Source organism: Lutjanus erythropterus, chromosome 16 (assembly GCF_056507025.1).
Source record: "Lutjanus erythropterus isolate fLutEry1 chromosome 16, fLutEry1.hap2, whole genome shotgun sequence".
Taxonomy (NCBI): Eukaryota; Metazoa; Chordata; class Actinopteri; order Lutjaniformes; family Lutjanidae; genus Lutjanus; species Lutjanus erythropterus.
This window is the reverse complement of record NC_139332.1, coordinates 13,776,232-13,789,845: the sequence shown is the minus strand read 5'-3', so window position 1 is coordinate 13,789,845 and position 13,614 is coordinate 13,776,232. Positions and strand designations below refer to the sequence as shown.

Sequence of the window (13,614 nt, the reverse complement as noted above, 5' to 3'; positions counted from 1 at the left end):
GTTTCAGGATGGACCAGTCAAGTTATAAATACAGTGTGTTTGATTGTAAGAGAGAGAGAGAAAAAAGGCTGTAAGATAGGGCTCAGAACTTGTGCATGATATTTCCTGTACTCAGAGATGGCAAAAGTACACACATTCTTTCCTCAAGTAGAAGTTCAGATACTTCTGTAAAAAATACTCCAGTAAAAGTAGAAGTACTGATTCAGCTTCTTTACTCAAGTGAGAAAATACAGGCCCTGAAATGTACTGAAAGTATGAAAATATAAAGTGTCCCTTCTCTGCAAAGATAACTGAACCTCACCTTTTCTCCACAGGTGAGTCTCTCTCTTGCCATTTTCGTATGATTGTATTGTTTTTTTTATCTTAATACATCTTTTATGTTGTTTTTAACTTATTACATCTTTTACATAGTTTTTGTCTTGTTGTCTTTTATATCATTTTTCATTTTATTACGGGTTTTACATAGTTTTGTCTTGTTATTTCATTTTCGTCTTTTGTATTGTGTCATTTTTCATCTGCTTATGTCTTATACATAGTTTCATCCTGTTGTGTCTTTTCTGTTTTCTGTCTGTTTTCATTTTGTTACATCTTTGTACGTAGTTTTGTCTTCTTACATCATTTTTGTTGTCTTGCGTCTTTTACATTGTTTGCTTCTTTTCTGTAATTTTTGTCAAATGCTTTAAAACTAATGAGCCTGTTAGTCTGTTTGGAAAATGTAAGGTGTAGAAAGTAAGGATGTGTGTGTTAAAACGTAGAAAGTAATTCTCAAGTACCTGAAAAATCCTGTTCAGCATATGACCTAAGTGTCTGTACTTCCCATCTCTGCTTGTACTCTTCACTGTGTCTCTTACTTTGTTCAGAAGTCACATTCAATTGGTGAAATTTCTTTGACTTTACATCTCAAGTCTCTTTCGGCATCCCACAACACCACTGTTTGACATCTCTTTTCCACACCTTGATTTGTTCTGTTCGACAGTAATAAGAGACTGACACACTGTGCAGGCAGAGAGGCTGAAATGTGCTGTGTTTTCAAACTGCCTTTTGTGTTTTTTTTAAACTGAGACGAGCAGAAGCTGCAGGGTGTCAAACGATGAACTTGATAATAGGTGATGAAGCGCTAAATGTGATTTAATTTTTTTCTTGAGCTGGCTTGCGTGAAATTAAATTCCTAACTCTTAATTAAAGTCAGTTGGATGTTATTATTTTATATTAGGCTCTTTCCTTGTTTTGATGTGACTTCCAGCCTGGTTAAAGTGAAATTGTGCTTGGAAACACAGGCAGTGTGCTGCCGTTGCATGCTTCAAGGCAACCCCATGCGGCGCACTTACTGTTTCATCAAAAAGACGCTCTCAACAACTTTATCACACAGAATTCATAAAACTTGGAGACACAAAAACATTAATTTTGTTTGAAGTGCATTATTATATTCCATGTCGAAGAAAGAGAGCTTTTTTCTTCAGGCTTTTGTCTTCTTCTCTTTAATACCAACAATCAATGACCTTCAAACTAATCCTACATCTGAATTAGCACCTAATCTTTAGGTTTAGTCCTGCTTACATAATTAATCGTTAGCTAAGCCCCATCCTTCTTAGTTACTTTTGCTATGCCTGTCAAGCTCTCTGTTCTTGCAAAGTAAATATGCAATTTACAATAATTATTTAAACAAATAATAACTATAGCAATTTACCACTCAAAATTTAGGGTTGTTCTTTTTAAATGACAGGTCTCTGATTTCTAACAGAGGTAAACAAAAGCACACTTCTCATATAGCCCATAGGTGTTCAACCAAGGGGTCTGCAGCCCTTAGAAAGTCTTCAAAGTTAGATTAATGTGAATCCAACTTAGCAAAGATAAATTAGCCTGTTCTTGAAAAAAAAAAACAAAACTCAAAACAGGATGTAAATGCATGAATGTTTGAAATTTTGCGGGCTTCATTATGTTTCACTTGTACATGAGAAAAGGCCGATGAGAGTATGAGGAATATCCAGTGTGTTAAACTCTCCAACACAAGGTTAAGCTGGAGGTGTTGGAGTGTTAACTTCCCCAAATCAAATAAAGAGCAGAATGGGCCGCTATCATGACTCTAAATACTGATATATTAGCACAATGGATGCAAATCAGGTACAGTACCTCATATAATGATATAGTTAATTAAAGACATGTTCCCTGCCTTTGAAAATGACTCTGGGTTACTATTTTAGGTTGCTAGTTAGTCAGGCAGTGGTCTAATGTTTCTCTGGTCCTGTGTTGTCAGGGTCCTATGTTCCCAGGGTATATGTTCCCAAGATTTATATGGTACAAAATGGGGGCATGATGAAGGGTCCTATGTTCCTCAGCTTTATATTGCATACAGTGGGGTAGGGTTAGGGTTTAGGATTGGCATCGAACTTAGGACCCTGAGAACATAGATACGCCCCTGCTGGGCATGCTAACATTTGCAGCTTACATTAGAGCAGATGAATATGCAGTGTAAGCTAGACTTTTCCTGTTAACTTTTATGTTTTTGATTCAGGTATTAAAAAAAAAGACATTATCCTTCAAACTCTGCAGAAAATCACTTTCATCCGGTCCAGATGGACATCGCTTCAGTGTGAGGTGTGAAATAGGGGCATTGAATGAGGTTAAATTAAAATATCTAACCTTCAGCTCACACATTAATGATTTAGAATGTTACTGACAGGAGCACTGCTCAGAGAAAATGATTGGGTTTTATTTTTGGTTAACACAGGGCAACACCTGCTTCCAGATTCTCTGCAGTCAGAACAAAAAAAAAAAAGTTTTTGAAACACTGTGCCCTGTAGAACGTCTGCCTCGGGGCCTCGGTCCTTGGCCCCAAAGAGATCAATTAACTGCGGATCACAGTGATTCACAGGATCCGTGTCTACCTGTACTAGCCCTGTTTTTTTTTCTACACGTCTCACATCTCCCCCCCTCGTTCTGACAGGCAACACTTTTCTCTGTAACCTCCCCCGACAGGGTGAGAACATATCCATCAAACAGAGGCTACCACGACAGACAAGCTTGGTGCTAGACAACCTGTCAGACCAGGCTGTGTTCCTCTCTGCACAGCTTTGCCCTCATTTCATCTCACTCTCTGTGTTGTACACTCTTTTTTTGACTCTCCCTCTCTCTTTCTTCCAGATCAATATTTCTGTTACTCTCAAATGCATGTTTGAAGTTGCTTGTTCTCTCTCACGCAAGGTCTGTCCATTTTATCCAGTATTAAGTGTTATATTTGGGACTACTTCTCCAGAGACTAACTGACATCCAATGAAAGCTTACATTTCAGGTTTTTTTGCTGTTTACACACTTACTTTTTTTTGACTTTTTTGATTCTTTTTTCTTTGTCTCCACAGATGCACAATGCCCATCCATACAAGTGGATGAATGGAAGTTTCCTCAGACGGCCCGGCACAACATCACCGGTGAAAAGACAAGCTCAAATACTCGAACAGACACATTTCTTCTTTGAGTTTTCTGTATGTGGGTGCTGATGTACACCATTTATTGTCAGGTTTTAATCTGGTGAGGCGATTCTCCCTGCTCAAGAGTCAAGATGTCAAGAAAATCCGCAACCCCCGGGGACCCGTCATCCTCCGTCTGGGCAAGACTGCACTCCTACGCCCCACGGAGTAAGTCCACAATACATGTCACTCACTTCAGTCTTTTTTACAGAACACTCTTAATAATAAAGAATGTCAGCTAGAATTATAAAAGGTTCTTTGGCTTGTGCCTATAGAAGGACCCTTGTTGGTTCCCAGTATAAACTTGTATAAAGGTTTAATTTGGAACCTTTTCAGATGGTTTTATCTAAAACCCAACATTAAACTGAGACTCAACTATGAAAGGTTTCATCCAGAACCCCTTATGACAGGTTAAACCACCCAGATGGCTCTCTGGGGGTTCTATCCAGAACCTTTCCACCATATAAAGGTGCTTATGAGAACCCACCCTTTTTATATTCCAAGGTTCTACCTTGAACCTGCCCAGGAAGTTCTACTGAAAACCCTTTTATATTTCAATGGCTTTATCTAGAACCTGGCCAGGGGGTTCTACTGAGAACTCTTTTATTTTCCAAAGGTTTTAACCAAGGACCCAGCCAGTGGGCTCTTCCAAGAACCTTTTTATATTCCAGGGATTTTAACTAGAACCTACACAGGAGGTTCTAACAAGAACTCTTTTTTATTATGGTACAAAGAACCCTTGATAAAAGAGTTCTCCAAGAATTGTTGTAATCCTTGAATAACTCTTTCTTTCAAAAGGGCTGCTTTTAATGAAAATGGTTTTTGATAGAACCTTTAGTCTTACAAAGAACACTTGATGAACCCTTGCTTAAAATGTTCTTCAGAAGCAAATGGTCCAGGCTGGAACCTCCGCTCTACAGGAGGAGCCCTTTCGGAACCCTTATTTCTAGGAGTGCACCTGCAGACAAAACACATCTGACACAAACACATCATGCACGGCTTTAGGTGGTGCAGAATGTTTTACGGGAAGTGAAATAAAGTGAATTTTCTGCTGGATCCAGGCTGGAGCTTTTCATGCCATGTCTGAACAAAGGCAGAGAGACTGAACACCCTACGGCCAATCAGCCTCTGAACCTGCACTCAACATGTCAGCGCTGTCCAGTGGCTGTTGTGTGAAAAGTTTGGCAAAGCACGCACCGTGGGTCAATCTCTGATCACATTTCCAGAAAAACCACTTCATTTCCCTCACCACTGACACTGGCTTGTAAAGCTGAACTGTAACAGTCTTTTTGGTTTTCCGTTTGTGACCGCATGTACTCATTGTAAGTAGTTTTCATATGAAATGCCTGGCTTATTTGCTTGAGCATAAACTACAGGAGTGATGATAATTAGCTGACATGATACAGTTGCCGCTAAAAACATTTTTAAAAAAGTTACAAGGGTATGAATTTAATAGCTGTGTTTGAGAGCCTGAGCGTGTTCTGAACTTGTTTCTGGGCGGAGAGACCTGCAGCCATAAAATCCAACAGAGCACGGCTTCCTTGCACAACATGGCTTTGCAGCTTGACATGGTTTAATTATGCTTTCCCGGGTTTTCATGTTGTTATTACACAGTAGTTGAGTGTAGATTGTGTTTGGAATTGCGTGACAAGTGCTTATTAGGGTTACGTGCTGGCTGTTTTTCACCCCTTTTATTTTTTCTTTTCCAGTTCTTGCGAATTATAGCTGGTTTTCAGACAGCTGAGCCCCTCTCTACCCACCGATAAAGCACTTTTTCAGAACTTGCCAATTGGGTCAGCCTAGAGTATTTTATCACTCTGTCCAGCACTGTGAGCTCCGCTTGCTTGAAGGGCCGATAAATCTGTCTACAAAACACTCTTTTTTCGGGTAGAGACATTTTGTTCTAAAAGTGTCACATATATTGTTTGTCACAGGCTTAGAGAGTAGTTGTCCTTATGAAAAAAAGGGGGAAGAAAAACCAAAAAAACTGTCACTTCTCAGGAAATCAGTGTGTTTGGAGCCAAAGAGGAAAATCCAAGATGTTTTTGTTTTGCCTCTAACCATACAGAGAAAGGACGGGAGCACCATTCTCTATCTCTTCTGTGCTGCTGGTTTGGGATTTTGTTATGGTGCAGCGTTTATTGAAATTTTGATGCCATCGAGAGCTTTGCTGACAGTTTTGTCAGTGAAGAATGCTACCTGGGTGACTTCTTTTTAACTCAGACAGAGAATAATCAATGTTTGCACATCAGCCCTGCCTGTCGGCCGCCTTTCATTCAGCTCCTCTCTATACATAGAACTCACTGTCTGCTCTGTGTTGTTCCTCAAAATGACTAAACTGAATCAGAGGAGAAGTTTGGGTTTTTCTTTTTCTCCTTTTTGCTTTCTTGCCTCACCAAAAAGCAGATAGAATCAGAGAACACTGCCTATCAGCATCAGTCATAATGTTCCCTTTGGTTAATTATTTGCTTTTAATTTTTTTCTTTTTTTTACTTTTGCCTGCTTAAATTGTGTTGCATGGAAGGGTTTCAGGCATTTAGAAGAGAAAAGTGGAGGCGGAGAACAGATGGGCAATGAAGCGATGTAGCAGTGAGGGAACAGGAGGGTTAAAGGTTTAAATCCAGGCAATAAGTGAATGCATCAGAACAACCCCCAGGCTTGTTCTATGGCTTTTTCTTTCAGTAGCAGTATGAGTGTGTGTGTGTGCACTCAGCATTTATACTTGTGTATGATAGTGAGCATGTGTGTGTGTGTGTGCAGTTGTATAAGGGGCCAAACAAGCCATAATTCATTTTGGCCGTCTCACATAAATTTTTCATCCACATACATGTATTGTCTCTACCACATGTGTATATACTTGGCAGTCAAAAGCATGTATTTTCTCTCATCTTTGCTGAGATGCAGCACATGGGAGAGGGAAGCCCTCAGGGCTTCCTGCCAGAGAACCGTCCTAACATGTGGTAATGATCTGTTCTAACCCCATGATCTTTTCATAAACATAATCAAGCAGTTTTGTTGCCAGAAAACAGAAAACTGGCACTAATAATTAAAAAACTGATAATAAGTCAACTAAGTCAACAGAAAGCTTCACTTGGTAGTCAAACTTAAGTTTCCTGGGTGGAAGTCATATGTTTAACCCATTCATACCGGCTTCCTGTGGGTCACTCTTTATGTCATTTGACTTTCTACCAGAAAGCCCTTTCTGGCCAAGGGCTTTCTGGACGTTATCATAGGCTTTCTGCCAGAAAGGGATTTCCTTCTGAGTGAAACCTTTATTCTGTTTAGGAAAATGACAAAAAGGGTGAGTTCAGAATTTGGTCCATGTCTAGTCCACATCGGACTAGGTCTAGATTAAACAACAACTAAACTCAGACTGAATCAAATCTGGACTACATTATCCTAGAAAACAAAGACTCTTTAAGACCCAGTTTCAGTGGGTTTCAGACCACATTAAGGTGTAAATGTACAACATGCTTTCACAACAAAGGTGCAAACACATAGGATCAGTCGCTCAGCAGTTTAAGTTATGTTTCTCTTAACTTTCCTCTTTAAAGCGATAGTTCACCCAAAAATGAAAATTCACTCAGTATCTTCTCACCCCTGTGCTGATGCTACAGGTGTCATTTAGGTTAAAAACATGGTGTAAATGTCGTCTTTTTGGGTAAAACTTTAATGTTGCAGCTGACAGACACTTGGATTACACCACACGAGCAGTATGGAGACATTTTGTGGGTTTTTTTGTGTGTTCCTTTTTTACATTTTAAAATTGGTCACAGTTAACTTCAGTTGTACTGGATTTGGCTGCAACGCTGTTTTTCGCTGAAACTCTGGGAGTGTTTTGTGAACTGGAGATCTTCACCCATCCTCACATCAGCACAGGGGTGAGTAGATATTGAGTGAATTTTCATTTTTGGGTGAACTATTGTTCTTGCACAAAATCCAAAATGCTTTTAGCCAGAAAGAGCTCTCAGGTAGAAAGGCTTTAGGAAGCCAGCTGACATAAAGTGCGGCAAAATTCCCACCCAGATAAGGTTATGGTAGATGAATGGCTTAAGCACAGGACTTCCACACAGGAGACAGGGGTTTGACTCCCATGTCCAGGTTCAATATAAATGTTTCTTTTTTTTCACTTGCCCAGTTGGACAACTGGGACAGAAATCTACCTTCCCAATGTCAATTATTACTTGCTCCTGAAAAAGTATTTTATTTTTTAGTGTTTAGTAGTATAGTTTAATAAAGAATGAAGTTGATTTTCACGTTAATCCAGGGCTGCAATGTCTATAAAATGTCGGAAAATAATGATTCAGAGTCCAAGATGATGTCTTTTAAGTGACATTTTTAGACTTGGTTGACTTATTGCCAGTTTCACCTTTATTTGTTTCACTTTTCTGTTGCAGTTTTGTTAGGTTTAGGCAACAAAACAACTTGGATAGGTTTAGGAAAATATCATGGCTTGAAACTGTTAAGCACATGTTGGAAAGGCTTTCTGGCAGAAAGAGTGCTGGATAACAATAAAGATGAGACAAAATACATGCATGTGAGTGTCAAGTATATGTGAAAGTTACAATATATGTATATGAAGTCAGAATGTAAGCATGTGAGAAGGACAGAATGAAGTATCATGCAGTTGCAGCATCTTTTCCAGCCCCAGAATTTATACTGTATTTCTGAAACGGTATAATAGACGGCATCCATCCAGCACGGGCTGCCTGTCACTTGAGCAGCTTTTTAATTCATTGCCGGTGAGGCTGACTGAAGTGTGAGGCGTGTGTACAGTAATTGGAAAGCAGCGTTTTGCTTTGTATCAGAGGCTAATCCATTCAGTTAATCCAAGCTAACGCAGATGAGTGACAGCCAGATGAAGCTACTTGTCTGTCGCCTCTTTCAGTTGTTTGCTGACAGTGAAATGGGCACCAGTCACAGCTGGTCACATGCATTTTAATTTCAGCAAAATATGATTTGATTGCTTTGGGCCTGTTTCTTTTATGCGGCGATGGTGTGAAGGAGAGAGAGGAAGCAATTTTGTGATATTATGGCGCGAATCCAAGATCACAGCTATTTATGACAGAAATGAAATGCATTAATGAATTTATCTCTTATTATCACATAAAAGTGGTACAGTTTGTTTATTTATTTAGCATTTTGCTGCTCATCTGATTAAGTACAATTGTTGAATTTATTACTATTAAAGGTACAGTGAAGGATTCTGATTAAAGTAGTTGATTGCTGAGTCTGATTCTCAAGTTGTCAGATATTCAACAATCGGCTACCAACCTGTGATTGACTCAGCTGAAAACAGAGCCAAGAGAAGGAGCAGATGTCTAGATTTCCCTCAGACAACTTGAATCACATTATGCTGAAAGGTATGGATCTTTTACCCAATGCCTCCAAAAATAAACTGCCTGCCCCTGCTTTTTTAAACACAAGATCAACAAAATTCTGAGCAACCAAAGATAAAGAGTCCAGAGGTAAAGGGCACTGGTACAAACTTGTGGGAGGTGAATAAGAGAAAAGCTAATGAGCAGAATAGTGATTTTATTTTTAGAGAGCAGAAGGAACATTAAGGTTATGAGTCAGTGAGGACAGGTTTATATACTTTTTACAAACATATTTCAGCTTGCATCTGCAGATGGGGAATGATTGCTAATCTGACTGATGCTGACATATTTTTATACATGCTATGGACAGGGCTCCAGGGATGGCAGTTTGGTCACTTGAGTAGTTGTTCCACTACTTTGGTCCAAACTTTGTTGGCATCTCAGGAATGCCTGAATTATAGGACATTACATTTCTAACTAATACTGTACATCGATCACAGCCATATCGATATGAAAAGTAAGGTAAACACAGGTTTTATCCATGATACTAAATAACAAGGCTGGACCCTAATACCATAGTAATAACAACAACAAAAATAAGTCAGTGAGAAGAGTCTTAGTTGACCAAGTTTTTTTCTTTTTATTTGTTAGTCGCAGAAAAAACAAAAATATTCAAACTGCATTTGGGAGCTGTGCCTCACCGTTAGACCCAGGGGACTGATGCAACACAGACCTTTTCGTTTGTAACACTGTAATGGCGCACTGCTGCTAACAGTGCTATAGCTGAACCTTAATTAGCATCATTGGAAACACCTGTTTCGCCTTATACTATATATCAAGTGTCAAAATGGCTGCTGTGAAAACGTCTATTAGCAAATATTAGCATGCTAATATACATCAGCATGTTCATTGTGAGCATGTTAGCAAGCTGGTAGTAGCCTTAAGCTAAAAGCAACTCTCTACTTAAGTATAGTCTCACATAGCTGTTAGCATGTTGATATTAGCATTTAGCTCAAAGCAACACTTTGCCTCAGTATAGTCTCAGATAGCTGCTAGCATGTTGATATTAGCATTTAGCTCAAAGCAACACTCTGCCTAAGTATAGTCTCACATAGCCACTAGCATGCCTATAGACTAGCCTTGTTTTTTGACAAGTTAATAAAAGTCTGCTTAGGGCCCAAAAAGGCTTGGGTCAGTGCTGATAATGGTGAAATGAACCATAGTGGGGCATCATCAGCAGTTCATAAGTTCCCATACCCAAAGTCCACATTTTACATTAGTTGTCAGGGTACAGTATGAGCTGTCTGTCTGCACAGTTTATTTTCTTCCAAAGTTGTGTACATATTGTTCTTAAAAAATAACATAAAATAGAGAATAGCCATAGGGAAAACAACTGCAACGTGCAACAACATTTGGCCACTATATCTCGTCAAAACTCTATGTTCTTTCTTTTATGTCTTTGCTTCGAGCTGTTTAAAATTCCTATCAGTCAGGTGTTTTTAATTCTTACAGGGATAGAAACCCTCTCCACTGAAAGCAACTGATTCCAGCACAGTTAGAACCCAGTATAAGGGTGCCTATATACCTCTCCAGGTGATATTCCCATCTTAAACCAGAGATCTGCTTTTTCAACATTAGATTTTCTCTTCCCCTCTTCCCCTGTGTCTCTCTGGGCTTGCACTGACTTTCTTCTATCTTTCTCCTTAAAAAAAAACAAAAAAACAAGAGAAGCAGAAGTAACTTTCTCTCAGAGTTGGAAGAGGCTAGATCTGAATCTGTCTGGCCCATACTGAGTGATTTATCTCCCCGTTGCATGTTTGTGTATGTAGGTGTGTGTCTATGGGGTTTATGTGTTCTTTTCCAGGACTGAATGAAATTGGCCGAGGTGAGGCACTTCCAACTTAAAAGTCAATAGTTTGTGAGTGGTTTTGTGCCCTGCAGCTCATGTCACTAATCGACAGCAAAACAACTCTATTCTCAACATTGATGTCCGTCTGTCTGTCTCTATACACTGTCTGTCTCTCTTTTGTGCACACACACACACACACACACTTTACGTCTTCATATTATCTACTTGCACAATTTTTCTGCAGATTAGTTGTTAGCAAACTTAATCCATTTTCATACACTTTTAGACAAAAAGGTTTCTCAAAGAGCCATTTTTTGAAGGAAGGGTTCATCAAGGGTTCTTTATAATACATTAAGAACCCTTTTCACCCAAAGAACCCTTTTTGGAAGAAACAGTTATTCAAGATTTGTTAAAATCATGGGTATTAAGAAGTGTTTACTAAATGTAAACATTGTGATTGTAACATAGATTGATGATTGTAGGGTTACAGGTGAAACCCAGAGTGTTCCTTGGAATGTAAAAGGGTTCTCAATAGTACCCCATAGGTGGGTTTGAGATAAAACCCTTGGAATACAAGCGAGTTCTCAGTAGAGCGCCTGGGGTGGGTTCTTGATGAAACTTTTGGAATATAGAAAAGTTCTGGGTAGATCACTGTGGGTGAGTTCTCGATGAAAAACTTGGAATATAAAATGTTGTTTTTGGGAGAAACCGCTGGGTAGGTTCTTGTTAGCACCTTCAGAAGGTGGAAAAGTTTTAAATGTAACCCCCAAACAGGGTTCTGGGTGGATTGATTACTTTATAACAGGCTCTACCAGGAATGAAAAAGGGTTCTCCTTGGGGCTTTTTCCACCAACCTTCCATAGATGAACATAAGTCTGGCATTATCCTTTGGGTTTGGTGTAGAACCCTTTGAAAGGTCTCCTGGTGGAACCTTTAAAAAAAGTTATACCAAAAAAGGTTCGTAGAACTTAAACATATGTTATAAGCAGAATTTCTTGGTCTGTCAGTGTCGTTTTCTCTCCCTCTCTATCTCTGGTTGTCTTTCTTTCTGTCTCTCGGCCTTCAGGTTCAACCTTTTCTCTTCCTCACCTTTTCTCCTACTCATCCTCTCTTTGTTTTGACGTCCTGTAGTTGGCTGTTTTCCCTTGGATCTTCCCTCAGTCATAAATCACTGTCACCCCACTTCTAGGAGTGGGAAACCAGCTGCCAGCATCAACAATTCTGTGTATGTGTGTGTGTGAGTGTGTGTGTGTGTGTGTGTGTGTGTGTGTGTGTGTGTGTGCGCAGAAAGAAAAAGAGCAAGAGAGAATATTTCAAAGTGTTCACCATCTCAGTGAGCATACATTTCACTGGGCTTGTTTGTGAACCCTTCATCTCTCAATACATCTACACACACCCATGCGCTGACTGTGTGTGTGTGTGTGTTTGTGTATATATTTGTGCACTTAGATGCCCTTGACCAAAACTGAGGGATGAGGCTTGCCGGACTGTATCTGCTATGAAAATTAATGCCAGAGGGTTACACACAGCGGGCTGTGCATTGTACTGCTGGATGCAGCCACACAACGTGGGGAGACAAGCAAGAAGGGGAACAGCAAAAAACGTGTAGAATATAAAGATGCTCACACACATGAGGACATCATAAAAAGATATTTGAACCCAAAAGCTGTTTTAATTTGTCAAAAGCTTCATTAAATGTAGTGTAAGTGCATCTATGTGAAGACAGACAGATAATGTCCCAGAGTGACTTTTGTCTCACACACATACATGGGCAGATCCCATATAGGACAGGGCGGATGGACAGGACATGTCCACCCCACTTGTAAAAAACATGAAGTTGCCCCCCCAATTAAATGATTTTTGAAATAAATTATGTATTTGAAAATATATATTAAAAAGTCCACATTGAAATATCACATAAACACAACAGGTTCTGTTTATGCCCCCCCCCATCTATTCTGCAAAATGGTATGAACCACATATATGAGTGACAACAACCGCTGTGTCGTGCCAGGCGAGCCAATACATGTACGATTTTTGCAAACACTTCATCACAGGTCAGTTAATGATGTTACTGAGTAAATGACGTGTGCCGATTGTGCCTGTAGGTTGAAGAGAATCAGAAAAGAGTGTTCGTGAAGGTGTAACTAAAGTTTTTAAAATAAAATTATGTCCTACTATAAAACACCTGCTTTTAGAATGGAGTTTGGTTTAACAGACTGTCCACTTGAAAGAATGCTGGGAGCAGCGAGTATTTAAACATTAATAATTTACTTAAACTGAGCTGACTTATCCTCTTATAATGAGCTTTGTAAACAGTATAAATTAACATAGAAAGTGGGGCTAATAATGACCTCTTTTCTATTTCTCTTGACACGTAGTAAAAGTTCACGTAATAAGCACAAACTGCAGTTAAAATAGAGCCAGCAGTGGAACCTTGGCAAACTTTTCTGTTTCTTGTATTTATATGCTATGAGCTCGGCTATGTTGAAAAGACAAATATGAGTATGGGTAAAACCTGTTAAAGCAACACAATCACATCTTAAGTTACCTAATGTTAGTAAAACAATAGCTAGCTAATCTACATCAATAATTAGCTAGCTTGCCAGCATGGAACAGGTGAATGCATACTTACGACAAGTTGTGTACACAACATTGTGAATTCACAACATGACTACATTTGAAGGCAGGAAAGGAAACAGAAAGGAAAGGAGAAAGTTGACCAAGGTACTCAGAAATAGTAATTTGCTTACATTTTTAAATACTTGTCCAGCATTGTTTATCTGCACATACAACACTCGGGGTATTATATTTAGGGTTGCTATGACAGCAATAAAACAGGCCCCTTTAATAGGTGGTCAGTGTCATTAATAGCTAGGGATGTTCCTGGTGACTAATTTCCCTGTCAATTAAACACAGATTTTAATTTTGACTAGACAACTAGTCTAACGGTAAAGAGACACTCAGAATGTTAATATTGAGC

General features: G+C 39.2%; 1 protein-coding gene across 1 annotated transcript in view; it reads left to right on the top strand.

Moving 5' to 3' along the window:
* col16a1 (collagen, type XVI, alpha 1) overlaps window positions 1–13,614 on the top strand; it is a 105,724-nt gene that overhangs the window by 21,586 nt on the left and 70,524 nt on the right. The window contains 2 exon segments of the mRNA XM_084738713.1: window positions 3,357–3,425; window positions 3,515–3,632. Coding sequence (XP_084594839.1) covers window positions 3,357–3,425; window positions 3,515–3,632 — 187 coding nt within the window.